The 22,768-nt window shown below is 36.4% G+C and overlaps 2 protein-coding genes across 2 annotated transcripts in view; one reads left to right on the forward strand and one right to left on the reverse strand.

Moving 5' to 3' along the window:
• Positions 1-5,007, forward strand: part of LOC121420945 (troponin T, skeletal muscle-like) — a 29,216-nt gene extending 24,209 nt beyond the window's left edge. The window contains exons 13-14 of the mRNA XM_041615500.1: positions 2,015-2,134; positions 2,961-5,007. Coding sequence (XP_041471434.1) covers positions 2,015-2,134; positions 2,961-2,996 — 156 coding nt within the window. The 3' untranslated portion in view covers positions 2,997-5,007. The remainder of the gene's footprint in view (positions 1-2,014; positions 2,135-2,960) is intronic.
• A 4,130-nt stretch (positions 5,008-9,137) lies between these two features.
• On the reverse strand, positions 9,138-22,649 carry LOC121420946 (CD151 antigen-like). Its single transcript, XM_041615501.1, has 7 exons — positions 21,921-22,649; positions 20,984-21,181; positions 16,744-16,818; positions 14,418-14,516; positions 13,492-13,686; positions 12,220-12,303; positions 9,138-9,502 (listed from the first exon to the last, which is right to left on the reverse strand). The coding sequence occupies exons 1-7, from the start codon at positions 22,017-22,019 to the stop codon at positions 9,446-9,448; spliced, it is 807 nt and encodes a 268-aa protein (XP_041471435.1). The 5' UTR covers positions 22,020-22,649; the 3' UTR covers positions 9,138-9,445.
• Positions 22,650-22,768: the final 119 nt, after the last annotated feature.

Genomic DNA, 22,768 nt, shown 5'->3' on the forward strand with positions numbered 1-22,768 from the left:
GTTTGCCAAGAAAAAACAGTTTTCAGTAGGCCTTCAGTTCTTTTTTTTAATAGAGATCAAATTTTTAAAACCATAATTTACAATATATTCTTTATTTTTTGCAAAAGTGTATATGTAGGCCTGTAACTGTGTTCTGAGTTTGGTTTCCCTTTAAAGGAGCATTCTCGTCAATTTTCCCTGACCAATTTAACACCAGTTTTATCCTCACCCTGTAACAGCTAATGTCAAAATCCCAGAGTAGAACAAGATTTATGACCAGTAAACTACATGTACAAAATCCACTGGAAAATCCACCCATTGCCTCGTGGTAAAATCATTCCCCTGACCAGACATTTGCCTGAGATTAAACAGGCTTGCCCAAAAAGTTTTGGCTGTTACGAGTTTGCTTTACTAAAGAAATCTATATTACAGGTTATAGCACTTAACAAATTCTAGGGTCAGCAAAATGTAATCCACTCCTCATGAAAGCTGACACCCATATAATTTTAACCCTATCTAGGTTGGGGGAGGGGGTAGGGCTCAAAGCCCCCCCCCCACCCGCAGTTTTATGCAATATTTCAAGAATACAAAAAGCTCTTGACGTGATGTTTTTTTTACGTTTTTCCTTTAACCTTAAATAGACTGGGCTATTTCGACGCCTAAAAAGACGGGGGGGGGGGGGCTGATTCAGCCCCCTCTTTGATCTCAGCCGTCGATCGCGCGATCGCGACGAAAATTGGCACACGCATTACCCATGGCATTATCTACAAAACTATAACATCAAATTCTGCAAAAAATCTCATGTCTCATTAATTATGCTAATTTATGCGTAAAATCATAAGTTTGCTCTAATTAATAAAATAATGCCCCTGAAATGCTAATTTTTGTTTCACATACTTAAGATAGTCATCTGATCAAATTGATTTAAAAAAAATTTCAAAATCACATTTATTTTCTTATGTATTCTATTGTTTTCTAAATTTCTTATGTATTTCTTTGTTTTTTGACTTTTTGTTTTTTATTGTTTTTTCAATGGAAATTGTTGGGGACTTTATTTTGACCATAAAAAAAGATAAAATTAATTGATTTTAAGCAGTAAAAGGAAAAATAATGATGCATTTGTGAATATTAGCTAAGAACACTATTTGCATTGGATTTGTACACAAATTCACGTTTTTGAGTAATTTTTGGGTCTGCATGCACTTACGAAATGTTGCGTAATTTTGGAACCGCGTACCCGGGGGTCACAATTTTGGTCTCAAAAGTTGCGCGAGACTTGAAAGTAAAAAGTCAGCGAGCAACGCGGTCAAAAAATTTCGCGCGGCAGATTTATCGCGAAAAATGTCGAGGGGGGGCTGAATCAGCCCCCCCAGTCTTTTTAGGGTTAAGTCTCCCACATATTTTAAATTCTAAGGAACCCATCCTGGAGATCTCGGCAGTCGAATACGAACGTCCCCCCCCCCCCCGGCCATATGACCTCCCACAATACCCCAGCCTAGATAGGGTTAAGAGTTAATGGGTCGTAGTCTGAAGTCAGGTTTAAGTTAGACCATGGTCTAACTCTGTGTTAAAATTATGGGAAGCCACAAGTGTCAAAATTTTTATTAAGTTGTATGTTTCTAATGTTTTCTGTGCTCTTTCCTGATTCATCGATGGTGAATACAATAATCTGTTTATATTTGCTACACAATTATGAATGTTTTGAGGACCAAATGAGATGGAATATTATATCTCTACTGTTAGTGATTTATTTAGCAATTGGCTATCCATACTTAAACCACAACTTTGAACCTGAGTTTAAATTAAAGCTCATTTGGCTCTTAAATCATTCATAATTGTCTAGGAAGTATAAAAAAATTATTGCCTTCACCATCGATGAATCAGGAAAGAGCACAGTATACATAAGAAACATACAACTTAATAACAAATTTGATACGTTTTGCTTCCCATACTTAAACCACAACTTTAAACCTGAGTTTAACTTAAACCCGACTTCAGAATACGGGCCAATGTCTCCTCTTGTTGTTTCTTTCAGAATGAGACAGGTAAACCGTTCAAACCCAAGGAGCTTGGTGGCATCGCCTCTGAGGGCGGGGTACGAGGGCGCTTGGCCATGTTCTCTGGGGGAGGAGACACCACAGACTCACCCCCTAAGGTAAGCCAATTATCCAGTGTACAAATAATGCACTGCAAGGGCATTAGTAAGGATTATACACACAGTGTACCTTATGAACAGTTCTAGCAGGGGCAGATCCAGGATTTTTTGAAAGGGGGGCACATTTTCCAGAGGCATAATTTGACAAGCAAACAAAAAAAGATAAAGAGTTTTAAACAAAAATTAGGCATTTCGTTCACCAGAAAATTTGACGAGCAAAAAGAAAAAAAAAGAAAAGAAAGGCCTTCACTTCCAAAAGTGGATATGCCAGTGGGTTCTAGCTAAGCTAATATTCCAGTGTAAAATATTGCACAGCAAGGGCATTGGTAAGTATTATGCGCACGGTCAACCTTTAGAATGCTTCCAGCTATGCCTCTGGCATCTAGGCTGTTTCACAGAAAGCAAAGTGTGGGTAATTATTCTAATGCCTGGGCGAAGTGATGTGTATTATATCTTTATGAGATAGCGATATTGATCTCACTTTGTTGGCAAACCGCCAACCATGACAGTTGTACAGAGGTGTATCAATCAGATATTGTGTTGGACCAACTAATCTGCTATGCAAACCCTTCAGGGTCTGAGTGGGCAGCCTACTCATGCCTTGTGTACTGAAACATTGATATGTTTATGTGTACTGCATTGACTACAATGTACAATCAATCGTGAAAATCACGCGTACAGTTAATTGCTAACCTTCGTGATATGGGATCCTGAACATATCAATGTTTTACATATGTGTGATGTATCATATTTTTGTTTTACTCTTTGCTCTATCACTCTTCATTTTTTATCAATTTTTTTTAAATTTATTCATATTTTCTATTAGAAATCTGCACCAGCAAAAATCAACATCTACAAGTAACATGAGCAAGATGATAACTACTTGGAATAAGGACAAACCTAATTATTGGATCTTATCTTTTTATAGAAATTGGCTTTGATGTAACTATGTATTTATCATTTATATTTATCATTCTTAGAATGCAATGTTAAGATGTAATGTGTACCAGTTTTTCAAAAGTCTTCCCCCACGATGTTTTATTGCATAATTGTTAATTAGAGCTTCATATTTATATTTACTATTCATAAATACCAATCTAGAGATTGGGATTTGCTAATCTTAAACTGATGAGATGGATTACATGTATTTTAAAGGGGTAGTTATTTTATTGCCTATCGTGAATTAGCATTCTTCATGAGTTATATATTGTGAGAGTGTCATGGTATGAATTTCAATCAAATTTTGTTCAGGGGATTCTTTTAAAGTTATATTATTACAATATCTGTGAGTATGATTCTTATATACCTGACAACAAACTTTTTAAAATTACTTTTCAAAGCTTACTTTTAAAGTATTGTAAACCACAAAGTTAATCATATTGTTAACAAAAGCTATTTGTTATTGGAATTTTTTAAAATGGTACAAAATGTGTTGTATAATTTTCAGAAAACAAGGATTTATTCAACATTTTCTCAAAATCAAGGCTACTTTTTTTTGAGCAGGGGTATTTATCACATCATTGTTCAACATTTAAAGATATTTTGTAATAGCTAAATTTTAAGGACTTAATTTCAGGATACTTATTCAGTAGTCTAATAACTGGTGCTAGTTGATTTTCCTCACCTAACATTATGCAGAATGCTCCTTTAATATAAAGCTTGATCTATTATATACAGAAAATACTGCTACTACATTTTATTTGCATTGCCCATGTACTTTAATATGCATATTATGTATTTATCTTCGATCCATTCTCTATTTGAAAATATATGCGTAACAATCATTTCCAGTTTTTGACCATTTTAGTATCAGTACTCTTTAATAACCAAGATTTAGAAATGACTAACATTGGTGCTAGCATTTTAGTTGAAACTGTATGTCTGTGAATATATACTTTCTTTGATTATTGTTAGAATTTCAAAATTTTAGAAACACGATATAGATTTTAGATGCTATGTAGTTTATATTCACAGTATTATTTTATTATTAAATGGATATTACTCAGAGTACATGTATGTAGAGTGACCTTGCATTGGTGCTAGTCTCTAGATGAGAATTTATACTAATTTTATTTTACTTTTGTATCTTTAAAATTTAATCATTGTATTAATTGTAGATAATGTTTGAAGGTTTACAGGGGTACATGATGTGTAAAGTCCTTGAAGGACCAAGATACAAGTGGATAGAGATAGATTCTATAGAAGTGAAATGGAAATGCAAGAAAGTGGAGGTTAGGAAGTAGAATACGGTATTCTTTTCGGTCCTTAAAAGAACTGTAAAACTGGGCCCGGTCTTACAAAGAATTACGATTGATCCAATCATCGAAACTCTATGGAAATCCATCAGTATCATATTAATTTTTTCGACAGGAAATTTGCAAAATGTCCTTCGTAAACAAAGGCAAACATACCAAATTGTCAAGAAAACAATGAATTTATGTAATATACATATTTAGAAATTTTTTTGAACAAACATGCATTTGAGATGTTGACATTGCTGGCTTTCCATAGTTACGATTGATCAGATCAATCGCAGCTCTTTGTAAGATGGGGCTTTGAATGAGTGGAAAGCTTGAGTAGTCGGCAGGGAGCAGTAGCAGGAGAGAAGACTTGACGTTTTTAACAGGTTGACTGCCTATTGTCCGCCATTGTACAAGTTTGTATTCATTGTTCTTGGAAAGCAGGATATAAATGTAGTTAATGCTGCAGTAACACCAACGAAACCGACTCCAAACCGACCGATGGTATGTCATTGGTAATAACGTAATAGATTTGATCGGTCTGGAGTCGGTTTCGTTGGTGTGACTGTAACCGAAACCGACTCAAACGGACCAAATGTTATGTCATTGGTAATTACGTAATACCTTTGATCGGTCTGGAGTCGGTTTCGGTTTCGTTGGTGTGACTGTAACCGAAACCGACTCAAACGGACCAAATGTTATGTCATTGGTAATTACGTAATACCTTTGATCGGTCTGGAGTCGGTTTTGTTGGTGTGACAGTAACTGAATCTTACTCCAAACCGACCATTACGTTATTGGTAATAACGTAATAGCTTTGATCGGTCTGGAGTTCGTTTGGTCTGTGTAACTGTAGCATTACAGTATGTGGCACTCTGTGCTGTTATAGGTTTTACAGTATTATGCAACTCATAATATCAAGTAGATGTGCTACGTGTAACCCAGAAAATCATGAGAAAATAAAGTAACCACTTTATAGAGACTATCAGAGTATTCAGTTGTTTATTTTGTTAGAATTAAGAGCTACTCATCTTAGAAATAGAAAACCTTTTATGCAAAGATTTCACTGTCATCAAACATGTTTTGAAGTTTGACACTTTTCTATGAAATATTAAATCGTTGTGACGTGCCAAACACATCGAGCTTGAATGAGATAGACTAATATAACCTCTGTAACGATTTTATGTACCCGCTCTGGCTCCTCCCAAGTACATCATGCTCAACGCTATACAAAATAGCAGTTGTCTGTGGTGATGCAGTGCATTCAAGGATATTTGCAATGTGTCGATTGCACAGATTTGCCTTGGCATTAAATCATGAATTACCGAAATGCCTGCATTGCTATTAACATCACAAACTGCTTTTTCACTAGGATGCACTGCACAATATTTGAGTGATCTTGCTGTATTGTTTGAGTTGGTTTATTAGCTCCCTCCCCACCTCTCTGTTCTATCCCTCGTAAAATTCCCCCCCCCCCTATTCTCCCCTCCGTGTTGTATTTTTCCTCCTTTGTGCCAAACTTTCTTTCCAATCCTATACTCATCTTCTTCCCCTTCATCTTTATTTCCCCTCTCTCTTTCTTGTGGCTTTTTTCTTTCCTTCCCTCTTTCCACTTCCCCCTCTTTTCTCTGTTTTTGTTCTTGTTCTATTTCTCGTTCTCTCTCTCCTTTCTGCTGTCACCAATCTTTCTTCTCTCTCTTACTCCTCTTTCTCTCCCTCCTCTCTCCCCCTCCCCATTTCATTTCTCTTGTGATTGACCTCTTTGTTTAATTGAAGGAGAATACAACCCTAAAAATTCTCTCTTTAAACAAAAAGGTGGATAAAGAGAATAAGAAAAAAAAAATTCTATCAAAACAGAGCCATTAATAGAGTTCCGCTAAACCTGGTCCAATGGGTCACCATCATGGCGCATAATGCTTTGTTAGGCAAGCCCTATTCAAAGGGCAATTCTATAAAATGATCAATCATTTTGTATGTCAGACCCCCATTTTTCTCAAGTCTTGCTTCACTTCATAATCTGACCAACTCATGGTCCTTTGAGAACATAACAGACTGTCAAAAGAACAAGAAAGCAGACAGAAAATTTTATGAAGGGATCGGACGTACACATTTTATGGAATTGCCCCATGTTGGTAACCCATTGAAACCAAGTAGGCCAAACTATCAATTGCTCTGTATCCAAACTCTGAGGACAGTCCTCAAATGGCAGGTTTGGTAGAAAAACTCTCCATATATTTTTGTCCACAAAATTTCATATTTTGAATTTTCCCTCAATCATATCAAGGTGCAAGTTGTCTCCTTAGCACAAGATATATCATGGGAAAAATTTTTAGACAAAAGAATTTGAGTTCGCAAAAAAGACATTCAAGCAGCATCGAAAGAGAATGGGGAAAATATGATGTTTTTGTACAACAAAATGTGCCATTTTGAATCAATGTTGCCAATTTGAAGGTTTTCATAGAAAGTAAATCAAGACTTAAAACTTTCATAACTAAGTTTGATTAAACTTTTGCAAAACAGTTTCACTCTATCCTCTCTCTTAATTAAAATGGGTATTTTCCCAGGTTTTAGTGGAATTAAGTAATCCAAATGAAAAAATATGTAAAGAAAAGTTCAGAACATAGTTAATAATTATACTGAAAGACCAGTTTATTGCACTGCAAATAAAAGCAAATATCACACGTAAACATCTATTAAAATGCATTGATATGAACTTTGTAAATACATTTACCTCACTGACAATATAGCTGAAATTTGTAAAAATGTCTTGATTACAGTAGAAAAATAATAAATGCTCCAACCAAAATAATGGGAACTCAAAATAAAATGGAAGAGTGAGACAATTTACAAATCCTTGTATGAATATAATAAATCTAATTTCATTGAATACAACTTCCATACAACTTACATGTTCACTATTATCATAGATATATATATACTATACACATACAATACCCCTCCACAACTTGAACTGAAAAAAATATATATTAACTACTAAATGAATATGTACTTTTATGATTCTGGGGGTGTTTCACAAATTGTTTAGAGTCATGCTAATATGGACGCGCCCATGATATCTAACGCGCAAACTTATTGGATTAATACAAAGTAGCGTGTGTCCTGTAAGCATGTTTTGACCAATTTGGTGATGCATTATATATATATACCGCATGCAATTGGAAACGTAATTGCCATTCTAAGACACATTTTAATCTTTGTGAAACACCCCCCTACCCACCCCCTTGGTCTATCTCTACCTGAAATTTAAGCTCTCATTTACAGTTATACACATATACTACCCAAGAGAGCAGAGTTTTTGGGTAAGCCCTCGATTATACACGTCAGGAACACTCCCCAGGGAGTGGAGATAGTGCACATTAATCAAATATGAATGCAATCAACACAACAGCGTTATCTGCAGTTTTTCTTTTATTATTGAGATCCAAATAAACCTAAATTATTATTTCATGTCTTGCATTCACACAAGCTTACACTATAAATTGAGCAAGTATCACAATAATCTGTGACAAAAAAAAAATTGAGACACAATCCGTGCACCACCTCCTTACACTTTACTTAGCACCACACACTAGTAAGAAGGGACTAATGATGTCCGGGGGTGTTTCACAAAGATTTAAGTATGACTTAAGAGTCGCACTTAAATTCCTAGTTGCGTGTGGTATAAAAGGTATGACCGCATTGGTCAGATCATGCGAAGAGGACGTGTTTCACAAGATTTACGTATGACTTAAGAGTCGCACTTAAATGCCTAGTTGCGTGTGGTATAAAAGGCATGACCGCATTGGTCAGATCATGCGAAGAGGACTTGCACTTCTGCGTATTGATCAATAAGATTGCATGTTGCATATCATATACGCATCAGCATTTAAGTGCAACTCGAAGTCATACTTTAATCTTCGTGAAACACCCCCCGTTGTTTATTGTTACATTCATTGTTATATTTCTGTTGTGATGACAATTCATTCTGAAGACTAGTATTATTCATCATTGTAATTGAAATTTTATGTCTCCAATCCCGGTTTTTAGCTATATCTCATCTTAAAAAAACAAATTTAAGCAGCTACATTTTTTACCAAAAATTACACTCAACTCAATATGAAATGCCCCAATTTAAATAACTAATTCAAGTTACTGTTTCGCTTATTTTTTTCCAAGTCCATCATATATCAAAGCAAGAATTAATCTCCTTGACCTTGATCACAGGCTTTGGCAAGGCATTTATCTACATCTGCCACTCTCCACCCAGGTGTAGTAAATGGGTACCCGGTATGAAGGAATTCATTGAATCGTCGCACACACCACAAACCGTCCTCTCTGGAATAGATACAGTGCGCTATCGCGCCTCGTGATTTCACCACGAACCGTCCGCTCTGTTACGATGCCCACTGTAGCGTAAATAATTCACTTAAAGAAAATATAAAGATACGGGATGAAACTTTGGGACCTGAACTTTTGAACGAATAAACCGGTTAATAATTTGCTCTCCTTGTAGGTGCACTTATTGCTGGTTTAAAAAAAAGCTTTTCTTTAAATGTGTTTTCTGCCAAAGTAACTTTTGCATCGAAGTGCACAGAGAGGATGGTTCGTGGTGTATGCGACGAAATGCTTGAGCATCCTATCATGGTAGCTGTGCTGAAACTGGGGTTATAGTATGCAGCACTTAAAAACATTGTATTAAGCGCTATATGAATGTTGCATATTATTATCAAACTACATTACGAAACAGCACTTAGAGTGAAAACACAATAATGAATGGGTTGGTGTTTCATAAAGCTGTTTGTAAGTTAAGAGAAGTAAGAAGTAAGTTTACAACTGGTGATCATTTATTATAATGGTAAATGCTATACACAAAAATGTTAATTGGTGATGAAATAGCGCGTAAGGAGACTCACCAGTCGTTCTCAAAGTCACTCTTAACTTATGAACAACTTTGTAAAACAACCCCTTGCTCTGTTACTTGGAAGATTTCTGAGCCATCAATCTCCTAAAGTCTTCATTTATGTAGAGTTTCATGAAAGAAGGTCTTGACTTATCCATACTTGATTATCTCTTATCTGCTTCTTGGCACTTCCCTGTACAGACAGAATGTGAATACCATGCCAGCCAACTGGAAATAAAAATAAAAGGGAAAGAAAGAGAGAAACATCGATGATAGATACCAGAAATCAGATCAAGAAATAATGGTGGTTAGTCAGTAACTTCTAGAAGGACCATGACTTGGTCAGTTTATTTTGCGAGGTAAAACTTGAGAAAAACGGGGGGTCAGATCAACAAAAAAGGTTGATCATTTTATGGAATTGACCACAGGTTAAATTTCACATTATTGTGAAATCATTTATAATTCTAAGCAACACATATAAGTGATCACTGGTTGCCCCTGAAGGAATGCATAGTCTTCAAAATCCTTCTTTTGATTTATCGTATCATCAATGGGACTTCCCCCAGTTTGATACAATAGGCCTTTGATACATAATTACCAACCCTCAAGAAATTTAGATCCTCATCATCTAATCTCTTACAAATAATTCCAGTTGCTATGAAATCATGCGGGGAGTGGGCCTCTGCTAATGCAGGAGTTAGCCTGTGGAATTCTCTCCCACAGAGTTTGAAAACCCAGACTTCAGTGACCACCTTCAAGGGCAACCTGAAAAAATACCTGTATAAGAGTGTTTTTTGATAGATATTGATTTGTTGTTCAGACATGTATTATGTGTAAATAGTTTTTGTTGTTCTGCTCTGAAGCGCCTTGAGCATCTAATCAAGATGGAAAGTGCGCTAAACAAATCTCATGTATTATTATTAGTAGTAGTAACTGATGGAATACAGCAGATTTCGGCTTTGAAAAGATAAAGTTTGGAGTCACTATAATACATTTCCTGCATGGAGTGGCATCTGGACCCCCATCTTACAAAGAGTTACCATTGATCCAATCAATCGTAACTCTATGGAAATCCATCAATATTTTCTGTAGGAAATTTGCAAAATGTCCTTTGTTACCAAAGAACACACACAATTGTCAAGAAATCAATGAATTTATACGGATATACATTCATATCTAGAAACTTTTATTGAACAAACATGTTATATATTGACATTGCTGGCCGTCCATAGTTGCAATTGATCGGATCAATCGCAAGTCTTTGTAAAACGGGGGCCCTGATCGTCAGTATCAGGAATGTAGTCAAGGTCAGTAGATCCAAATCATGAGGCCACTAGAGAAGAACCTCCCATATACTTTGTACACGTGACTCAAGGCCGGCCTTGACTACATTCCTGGGGCGTATTCTCAGGTCATTTTATCTTTAAAATATTTTATTTTATCTCTTAAAATGAAAATGGTAATGTGAGATGACATTTCATCTTGCGTATATATTTTATCTTGCGTATCTACTGGCTATGACATACACATCGCGTATCTGGCCATTTTAACGCGGGTGATGTGCTTGTGCCCAAGTTACTTTAAGAAAAAAAAACTCATAAGAGAGTAGGAGTTATTTTATCTCCACGACGTTGATTTCGTCAATATTTCTAGGTGAATTAACTCCAAATGTTGACATGAAAAGGAAGAAATATTATGTTTATTGAGCAAAACGCCACAACGTTATTCCTGTACAATCAGAAAGTATTTCATAAGACTTTTCTTGACTAATATTGTCTTTGAAATGATGATTGAAAAGATGCATATAGACTTCGAAAAAAAGATTAGAGTATCAGAAGCGGATCTAGAGGGGGGTTGCAACCCCCCCAAAAAAAGAAATCCGGCCGGGGACCATTTTTTAAAATCTTATCTTTTTTTCTAAACTTGTAATTTTATTTTATTCTATTTCTATGTATTTATTTCATTTATTATTATCCTAATTCTTATTACCTTTATACCAAAAATAGTGGTGTTTTAGATGCAAGAAAACGCCATTTTCACACACGCATTTTCAAAAATTTTCCCTACTGTGGGAGGGGGACACCCCTCGCTTGCTCTGCTCGCTTTGACCCGGTCGCTACGCTCCCTCGCATACCACCCCAACCCCCCCTTTATAAAATGCTGGATCCACCCCTGAGTATTGTCATTCTTGTTAAAAAGAAATCTCTGTAAAGACGCGCAAGCGTATTTGAAGTCAATAAATTGATACAATCTCACTCCTTTGCCACACCTTGGACCAGTGACACACATACTGGGTTAAACTGCAGTAGCCGGATAGGTAACAGTCAAGTTGGTGTAATAAGCTGGGCCAGTTACAATTCTAAATGGTAAAGTTTAACTGGACCAACAATAATTTTACTGCTCAGAAATGCCTCCTATGATAAATCTGGGCCCTGTCTTATGGACGGCCAGCAACGTCAACATCTACAAAATGCAAATTTACTCAAAATATTTTCTAGATGTGATGTTCATTCATATATTTATCGTTCTCTTGAAGATTCAGTGTGATTCTCTGTTCTAAACAGAGAATTTCCTGTAGAAAAATATGACACTGATGGATTTCCATAGAGTTACAATTGATTGGATCGATCGCAACTATTTGTAAGACGGGGCCCTGGTGGGATTTCAGAAACCTGTTCATCCTGGGAGAAATTTGACCAGCATGTTTTGTGTAATCTACAGTAGTTTTAAAAATTCCTTTGACTAGGGTAAATATTATTGGATTCATAGAAAATCAACCAAGATCTAATAAATGTTTGTTCGCTATAACGGAGGTAATAAATCTAGGTCTGTCTTTTCGGATGATGTTCTGCGCCAGTAAAAAACAAGTAGACGAAACAGTGAAACCTAAGGATTCCTCTCTCTCTCTCTCTTTAGTGACCCTGTATCTATTGAGTTCTACTCACATGTAAAACAGATATACAAATCGCTACACCTCCGACGACACCTCCGTACTCTGTGACACGATTCTCTGTAGCTGTCAGGCACCCCTGTAAAAGTTAAAAGATTTTAAAAGATTGTTGAGATAATTTTATATCTACCCACATCAAAACATAAAACAAGTTGCAGATCAGTCTACAACCGCTTCGTCTATCCAATAGCTTCATGCAATATGGTCTAGTCCAACATGTATTTCATTCACAATTGTAGTTCATCTACTAAGAAATTGGTCTAATGTGGGGGCGTCATTGTCGATTATGACTCTTGTCTTTCAATCTGAGGGACGTGGGTTTGAATCCCAGCCATGGCATGTTTTCCTTCGGCAAGAAATTTACCCACATTGTACTGCACTCAGCCCAGGTGAGGTAAATGGGTATCTGGTAGGAAGAAATTCCTAGCAGTGTGCATAATAGCTGTTCTGCTAAGCAAGGGAAATTACGCTGCATTTTTTTTTGCCATATATCCATTTCTATCACCATTGACTCTATATACGGTAAGATGCACTGTTTGTGAATCAGATATTCAGATGACAAAGTACAAAATATTAAAGTGGATGAAATTAGACTAAATGGCTTAATTCAAGTGCAGGCCAAACAACAATTATACAGAGTGTATATGTATAGTCCATTTGTCCAACGTGGAGCGTTGTGGACCAGTGGATTAGTCTTCGGACTTTGAAACAGAGGGTTGTGGGTTCGAATCCCAGTCATGGTGTCATTTCCTTCGGCAAGAAATTTATCCACATTGTGCTGCACTCGACCCAGGTGAAGTGAATGGGTACATGTACCCGGTAGAATTTATTCCTTAAATGCTTTAGCGCCTATATGGCTGCTCAGCTACAGCCGGGGTAATATTATACCAAGAATATTTTCAGTGCCTTGAGCACATAATAAATGTGGATTTGGCGTTTAACAATTATTATTATTATTACTTGTTACATGTATAAGATTGTTTTTTGTGACGTTTTCGATTCGGTAGGGGAGACCGGGGTTAGTTGGAACATGGGGTAAGTTGAAATATTGTAATTTTCTTTAACGCCTGTAGAATAAATATATGCAATACTGCCCTCAATTTATTGCAATAATAATTCAACACTGTTGTATTATTAATAGCAATAAATTGAGGGCAGTATTGCATAAATTCATTTTACAGGCGTTAAAGAAAATTACAATGTTTCAACTTACCCCATGTTCCAACTAATCCCAGTCTCCCCTACTCTATGTTAATAATTTTCTCACCACATCATGTAAGTAGAGTCTATACAGGTTCTGGGGCCTCTCCAACCGGCAGATGACGGGGTCAACGCCCTCTCGACAGCAGCTTAACGGCACCACGTTGCGGGGTTTTAACGGTGATTGGTTCAGCCAGAATGCTGTCATTCGATACTCGATCACTGCTGCTACGACATCCCCGGTTATACCACAGCACCGGAACTAGGAGAGGGAGAGAGAGGAAATAAGAAATACTTGTAAGTTTGCCTATAAATGAACTCCTTATAAAACTATTTAAAAGGAAAATAATTGGGTCAAAAATACCTGATATATATGTATAAATTTCATAGACTTTCAATTTTTTTTTTAGATTAATGTCCTGAAAAAATGTTCTTCAAAATAATATACCATTTTCGGGTAGTATATTGCTGCTCGGCTGATCAAACCTTGTATCTCAAATTTAGATATTCTGGTGAGAGCTAGATTTTAGAGTTATTACATGGGTAGCAACCTTCTTTGGCCTTGAAAGAGTTCTTCACAGGTATTAGGAGACTGTTTTCAGACAATGAGTCTGCCGTTATTGCAATATTTTCAAAATACAGCCTTTTCTATTATTAAAAGCTTATTAAATAAAATTGTTGAATTTGATATACAATTTTCATCAGCCCAACCATGGTATGTTTACGATTCAATAATCTGGAAGTATTCTTTGCTGTTATGTAAAATTTGATTTGCGCCAAAGTAAGTTATGAACCCATATGTCCATGACGTCATAACTGTACATGAGTTGCAGAGAATTTCATTATAAAGTACCTATTAAATCAACATAATAGATACTAAAACAAAGGGGTTTGTCTACAAATTCTCATAATTTGATTGAATTTACATGAATCTACAAATCAGTTTTTGACGTGTAAAAGTTTTTTCAACCCATTCATTAAATATACACTCACCCTTTTCTGTATAAAATCATATGCCTCGGTGTATTCCTCCCCACCTTCTGCTCCGTAATTATCTCTCAGCGACCACGTCAAGTTCTGCTCTGTTTCAGCCTGAAATATTATAAGAAATGAAATTCACATAATCATTTATAAATATTGATTCATCAATAATATCATAATGGCCCATTTTATGAAGTCCATGATGTTTAACTCAGGCCATATGGTCTAACTTTATGCACAAATTATTGGAGGCCAAAATGTCAGAATTTGTTTAGGTTGTAAGTTTTAATATATTAAAGGTCAAGTCCACCTCAGAAAAATGTTGATTTGAATCAATAGAGAAAAATCAGACAAGCACAATGCTGAAAATTTCATCAAAATCGGATGTAAAATAAAGTTGAGACATTTCAAAGTTTCGCATATTTTTGACAAAATAGTTATATGAACGAGCAAGTTACATTCAAATGAGAGAGTCGATGATGTCACTCACTATTTCTTTTGTTTTTTTTGTTTGATTATACAATATTTCAATTTTTACAAATTTGATGATTTACCTCCTTGCCTGAAGCACAAAATGTTAAAATAATGGAATTCCACGTGTTCAGGGAGGAATGAAACTTCATTTCACATGACAATGACGAGAAAATAAAAATATTTTCATATTTCATATCATAAAATACAAAAGAAATAGTGAGTGATGTCATCAGTTCCCTCATTTGCATACTGACCGAGATGTGCATATAAGTTCTGTTTTGTGAAATGAAGCGAAACTTTAAAATGTCATAACTTTCTTATTTTACATCCGAGTTTGATGACATTTTCAGTGTTATGCTTGTTGAATTTTTCTCTTTTTATTCAAATCAAGCTTTTGTTGGGGTGGACTTGTCCTTTAAAAATTCCTTTTCTCCTTATTTTAATGGTTATAAATAAAAATTATTTTAATTAGTATTTCCATACAATTATGAATTATTTGAGTAACAAATAAGCTGACAAATTGAACCTCGACTTTAAGAGATTAGCATCACACATGGCTATCCATAGTTGAATCACAACATACTTTAGACCAGAGATTACATTAAGCTAGACTTGTGATTATGAGTCAATGACACCAATGTATAAATACCACACAAGGAAACAGAAAAGGAAAAAGATGGTCTGTAAAGGGGAGGAGGGGGGGGAGGTCATCAACATTCATCATTTGTCAATGTAAGTCACTGGTTGACAACTAGTCCGTGGTCTGTGACTGAAAAGCACTGCCGCCTCCAAATGCTGCTATGGTACATGTAACTTTCAGTGCTTCAGAAGCAACAGTTCCCTGGGGCCGTTTCATAAAGCTGTTCGTAACTTGAGAGTGACTCTAAGAATGACTGGTGAACCTTTCTCACGCGCTAAACCATAAATTATTGCCAATTCAATTCACCATTTTATTACCACAAGAAAAGTTCAGTTGTTCTTTTAAGTCGCTCTTAACTTACGAACAGCTTCATGAAACACCCACCTGGACCTCATAACATAAAGCTTAGCAATCGATCATAGGAATAATTTCTACGATTGATTGTATTGATTATTGTGTATGATCATGAACAAAAATCAACCCGTGATCAATTGCTGAGCCTCATGTTACAGTGACCAGGGCTCTGTAACACAAAGGTTAGCGATTAATCTCAAATTTGAAAGACGGACTCTGATTGGTTCCTAGTCAGTCTATTGAGCAAATTGCGCATGAAACAAATTTCAGAGCAAATAAGTTCAGAAAGAAATGGTTTCAGAAACTTTTTCTAACAAGCTGGCAATCTGTCACCTTAACAAACATAATTATTACCAATGTTTTTCTCTTATATACATATATATGTATCAGATCTCTTAATTTTCTTGCCAAATTTGCTTTGGCTGTGACAACTTATTGATTGTATAATAAGTCAGTTTGACTATATATCTATGTATTAGGAATTAAGTATATACCATGTTTATTTACTGTTTGTCTGAAAAAAAATTGTAAATTTTTATACAGTGTAACATGCTTTTTGAAAATAAAGAACCCCGTAGAAGGGGGAAAAATAATGAAAATAAAAAAATAAGAAAATAATAATAATAATAAATTGTGCATGCAACGGCGATCCTGATAGGCCGTTTTTTAGTGATTGATCGCTAACCTTTGTGTTACGGGGCCCTGGATAGGTATTCTTTTATCATTGAATACTCAAACAAGAACCATTTTTCTCACATGTAGTGTATATATGATACATGTACTAATGTGCAGTTATTATCATAATCTGATGACTTTATTTCAAAAAGACACAACAGACTTGATTTCAAAACCTAAAACAAAGATACTCACGCTTGCTAAGAATGCCAGTCCCAAAATGCCTCCAGAAAACTCCACCACAAACACTAGCAGAAGGAAGTAGAAATACTGCAAGAAAAGAGATTATGGGAAAATATAAATTTTAATAACAAAATGAATATTCAACAATTGTGGGTGAAAGTCAAAGAATTTGTTGAACTCAAATGATAATGGTGCTATTGTTGAAGAATTCAAATTTTATCAATTATTTTAAAAGAAATAAAGATCTTTATTTAATAAAAATAGGTCTTATATGCCCGAATTCATAAGGGTGATTTTAAAAATCATTGGTTTATGCAGATTTCCATCATGCTTAAATACCATGTATATTGAAAAAATGTCCAATGCTGAGGCAAGCGTTTGTTGCTGTATGCCGAATTAACGCCTGTTGCCATGGTTCAGCATGCATTTTCATTATTAACGAGTCTACCGTTGAAACTTTTCAAAAGCCACCTTTGTGAATACAGGCAATAATGTCTCAGCATGGTAAAACCAAGATTTACATTATTGGAGCAAAAATATGAACTGTTTGAAATAAGATGAAATACAAAAGGGAATTACGGGTGTTATTACTACGATAGTACACATCAGATGGCAAAGATACCATTTTAGTAACTTAAATGTAATGGGGGCCCTGGGCTCCGTAACACAAAGAATGAGCACCGGACAAACTGTATAATTGGTGGCAATTGATAACTATGTACAATCAATCGTGAACATCAATTGTAAGATCGATGTCTTGCGTGATGGGACCCAAATGGAATCCCAAAGAAGGAAAAATCAGAAACAATGTTTCCTAGTTTGTTACCATAATTGTAAGAAACTGTGCTTGGTAATTAATGCTTGGAGACTAATGAGCCATCTCATACTTTCTTTATTTAGCCACTTGCATCTATAAATAGACGTCTTTGCCTCAACTGTCGGAACTAGTCAAGCGAGGTCAGATTGTCATTGGGAAGGAGAACCTCGTACCTCAATGAAAATTACAATGTTGTTTTAAAGGGGGGAGCTCAACCTGACATAAAGTTAGTTTTAATAAAAGCAGAAAATGAGAGAGAAATATTAGTGAAGGATTGATCAAAATATACAGCAAAGTATTAGAGTTATGAATTTACATTTTTCACAATAAACCGAAATACAAGCAGCTCTTCCTGTGATATAAATTCAATAAATTGATAATTTTACTGGTTCAGGATGACTGAAATTTTCATCAAATAATATATTGAATGAATACTGAAATAATTCACAACTTAAAAAAAAGGCAATTTACATTTAAATCAAATTTGGGAGCAACTTAAAAGGGCATCACAAAATTAAAAAATCAAGAATCACACATAGCTTTATCATTCTTAATAGGGAAAATTATACTTAAACCTTTAATGACCTTTGACCTTGGTCATGTGACCTGAAACTCACAAAGGATGTCCAGTGATATTTGATTACTCTAATGTCCAAGTTTCATGAACCAGATCCATAAACTTTCAAAGTTATGATGGAAATCAACAAATACCCCCAACATGGCCAAACTTCATTGACCCTAAATGACCTTTGACCATGGTCATGTGACCTGAAACTCACAGAGGATGTACAGTGACACTTGATTCATAATATTTTCTAAGTTATGATGACATTCCAAAAACTTAACCTTTGGTTAAGATGTTGATGTTGATTCCCCCACCATGGTCTAAGTTCATTGACACTAAATGACCTTTGACCTTTGTCATGTGACATCACACTCTGGCAGGACATTTGGTAATACTTGATAAACATTATGTCCAAGTTTCATGAATTAGGCCCATATACTTTTTAAGTTATGATGACATTTCAAAAACTCAACCTTCGGTTTTAGATTTGATGTTGACGACGCAGCCGCCGTTGGAAAAGCGGCGCCTATAGTCTCGCTCTGCTATGCAGGCGAGACAAAAATGAAACTGCAGTGGAGGAGCCTCTGGAAAATAAACCTACATGTAAAAATGTCACCAAAAAGACCCTGGCAAACTATAGAAGAGTCCCAGAAATTCCCATTGGGCCAAATCCAATTGTAATGCAACGTGGACAATTTAGGTTTTTTAGAGTGCTCAACAAGTAGACTCACTTTTCCCTGCAACAAACATCAAAGGGTATCATTTTATACCATAAGAAGTGAAATGTCAGCTGTGTTTTTCACCCCTTTTAACTTCTCAAGGTACAAGGCCTTGTCGCCCTATCAATACATCTTATTCTAATGCTATCTGGCTATTCCACAAGCACTTCTTGAATACGTAGCATCTACAGTTTGCACTGCTGATGATGAGTAAGCCAACCTATCCACAGACGTCCTGACAAACTACGTCATGACCTCATATCCTCTGAAATAGTTCTGAATCATGCACTCAGAATAGTCTTGATCTCAAGACCCTTGTTTCTTTTATTTATTGCAAAATAGAAGCATGCCTCCAAACTTTCAATAAGGCTATTACTTCCCAATTATTTAGTCATATTACATACTCAGCCTGGGAATAATATCTGAATGCCTCACCATAAATTGAAAGTAGACAGTCCTTAGAATATCAACAAGTTCTCTATTTGAGTATTTCTTCCAAATAACATTTTTGAAGTTCTAATATGCACTCATGCAGTGTTTCTACTTTGAAAAAAACTTCCCAAATTCCAAGAAATCTTCATATTAGGAGCATTGTGGCCCAGTGGATTGGTCTTCTGACTTTGAAACAGAAGGTCGTGGGTTCGAATCCCAGCCATGGCGTAGTTTCTTTCAGCAAGGAATTTGTCCACATTGTGCTGCACTCAACCCAGGTGAGGTGAATGGGTACCCGGTGGGAAGAAATTCCTTGAATGCTTTGAGCGCCTAGGCAGCTCAGCTAAAGCCGGGGTAATAATAATATCAGGGCCTGCTGGGAGAACAGTTTTCATAACTGAAGTGGCTTCCCTGGGTAAATATACTATATTATTATTATATTTTTCAAGCAATTTATCTCTTCACTCCCTGAGGAGCATTCTTCACTCATTTATCAAGGAAGCTATGCTAAAGCAGCGGTAATAGTAAACATAATCATGTTAAGCAGGGCCTACTGGGAGAACAGTTTTCAGAACTTAAGTGACTACCCTGGGTTAAATATGACGATATTATCATTTTTATTATTATAGGAATGTACTGGAATTAGAGAAAATAAAAAAAATTCTTGGAAACCTGTCTCACCATCTTCAAGAGACACTTCTCCAGACAAGCTCTGACGCATCCCAGCAGAGACACTATGATTACCAAGATACCCACATCGGAATATGGCCTTGGACCATAAACATGGACTTTCTTCACTCCCTGGGGAGCATTCTGCACTCACCATCTTCAAGAGGCACTTGTTCTCCAGACGAGCTCCAACACTCCCAGCAGAGACACTCTGAGTGCCAAGATACCCACATCTAAAATGGCCTTGGACCATAAACATGGACTTTCTTCACTCCCTGGGGAGCATTCTACACTCACCATTTTCAAGAGGCACTTGTTCTCCAGACGAGCTCCAACGCATCCCAGCAGAGACACTCTGAGTACCAAGATACCCACATCGGAAAATGGCCTTGGACCATAAACATGGACTTTCTTCACTCCCTGGGGAGCATTCTACACTCACCATTTTCAAGAGGCACTTGTTCTCCAGACGAGCTCCAACGCATCCCAGCAGAGACACTCTGAGTACCAAGCTAGGACATTGCCCTTGGACCACAAATATGCAGTTTATTCACTCACTGAGAAGCATAGAGATTATCGCCATCTTCAAGAAGCACTTGAAGACACTTCCAACACATCCAGGTAGGGATCTTTATGAGTATCATGATTCCACCTCAGACATTGGCCTTAAAATAATTGCTAAAAAGTGTTCATGATCTTCTTCACTCCTTGGGGAGCATTATACACTCGCCATTTTCAAGACGCACTTTTGCTTGATATGCTCCAACAAATTCCTATCATATGAAGCTTAAAATAATAGACATGTCTAAAGCACTTTACAGATCCGTCATTACCCCCATTCATATCATTCACATTTAATATACACACACATATTTTTTCCCACTCCCTGGGGAATATATTTACACTTAACATTGTTAGAGGCACTTGTTCTCCAGACGAGCTTGGACGCATCCCAGTAGGAACACTGAGGATCATGATACCATCTTGGACAGTGACTTTGCCCCATCAACCTGCACCTTCTTCACTCCCTGGGGAGTATTCTACACTCACCATTTTCAAGAGGCACTTGTTCTCCAGACGAGCTCCGACACATCCCAGTAGAGACACTATGAGGATCATGATTCCACCAAGGACAATGGCCTTGCCCGCCATCTTGAAAAGGTCGTTGCCGAGGAGAAGCGCGACCTGCTCGTTGATGGGGTCCAGCTGCACCCATACTCCTATCGCTACCATCGCGACACCTGTGAACTATGAAAAAGATAACACTTACTTCGTTTAGGTGATTGCACATCACATAAATGATCAAGAATTAAGAAAAGCAAGTAGAGACAGCACTTTGATAGTCAGTATTGGTACAATGCATGTTGATAAAATATCATCTGGTAATTCTGTTACCCCTATTAAATATGACAATATCATGTTTCTAAAACGAAAATGTTCTCATGGTTTCTCAGGAAAAGATAAAGGAGAAATGGGGCACAACACTTCACTTCTGTGACCACCTTCAAGGGTAACCTGAAAACATACCTGTTTAAGAGTGCTTTTTGATAGACACTGACATATTGTTCAGACATGTATCATATGTAAAAAGCTTTTGTTGTTGTTCTGCTCTGAAGGCCTTGAGCATCTAATCAAGATGGAAAGTGTGCTATGGGCTATTCCACAGTTACTCACGTTACATTTGGAGACACCTTGACTCATACTTGGAGCTGTAACTCCATTATTATTGATAGGAACTAAACATCTCCTTATCACAACAAAGTACAGTCTGACTATCCTTTGTATAAAAAACAAAACTTGGGAAATTCTATTGTGCTCCTGGCAAATCTTTGGAATGTGTCGGTTACTCACGTTACATGATTTGGACCAACCTGTGGAATTGCCCCTATGCAAATCTCATGTATTATCATTATCACGTGTTGGTAAAATACTTTGCCCTTGTGGAGCTGCCCTTTTACAGTACATGTATATACCAAGTCATACTCACCACAAAGAAGACATTTAGACAGTAGAGAACGACCCGATAACACTGTCCTTTCTCTGATAACGGTGGTTTGGGAGTTGGAGGATCCTCCTCGATCTCCATCACGAGTCTCTCCTTCGGAGCTATGGTGGCGGTTGTTCCTTCCTTCTGTCAATCAATAAGTTTCTCGTTCACTTTATCACAGGACCGGCCCAGAGGCTCCCTGAAATCCTTTATTGACTTGTCTCTTTTCTTTTCTACTATCTGTCAATCCGTGAGTCACTCGTTCCCTCCTTCAAAGGTCTAGAGTCAGAAACTCCCTGAAATCCCTTGTCTTGTCTTCCTTTAGTTGGTTCTTCCTTTCCTTCTATCAGTCAATCAGTAGTCACTTGTTCTCTCTATCACAGGACAAGTGGCAGAAACTATCTGACAATGTATACACTTTCTTGAATTGATGATTAATTATCCTATATATGCTTTCAATCACAAGAAAATTTAATTTCTTGTTCTTCCTTCCTCCTCCCTTCTGTGGTGCTTAATTATTTCTTGTGAAATGATGTCAGTATTATTATATTACTGTTGTATCTCCCTTCTCTATCTGATATGGGTTTTTATTGTCAGTTGCTCCCTCAATCGAAATAAATTCAAAGCAATATGTATTCCCTGATCCTCCCTTCAAACAATCTTTCTTTTATTTGTTCCTTCAATCATAACTTCTCCTTTACCTTTAATCATTGATTTTATAAATTATAAGAAATTTATTTATTAAGATAAGATGGTTGCTTCCTTTTAATTGATAGAAGTTGTGTATTTTCAACTTTGTCTTTACTTTTATCAGTTAGTCGATCTTTCTATCATAACATCAGATCTCA

This window comes from Lytechinus variegatus, chromosome 9 (assembly GCF_018143015.1).
Source record: "Lytechinus variegatus isolate NC3 chromosome 9, Lvar_3.0, whole genome shotgun sequence".
Classification (NCBI taxonomy): domain Eukaryota; kingdom Metazoa; phylum Echinodermata; class Echinoidea; order Temnopleuroida; family Toxopneustidae; genus Lytechinus; species Lytechinus variegatus.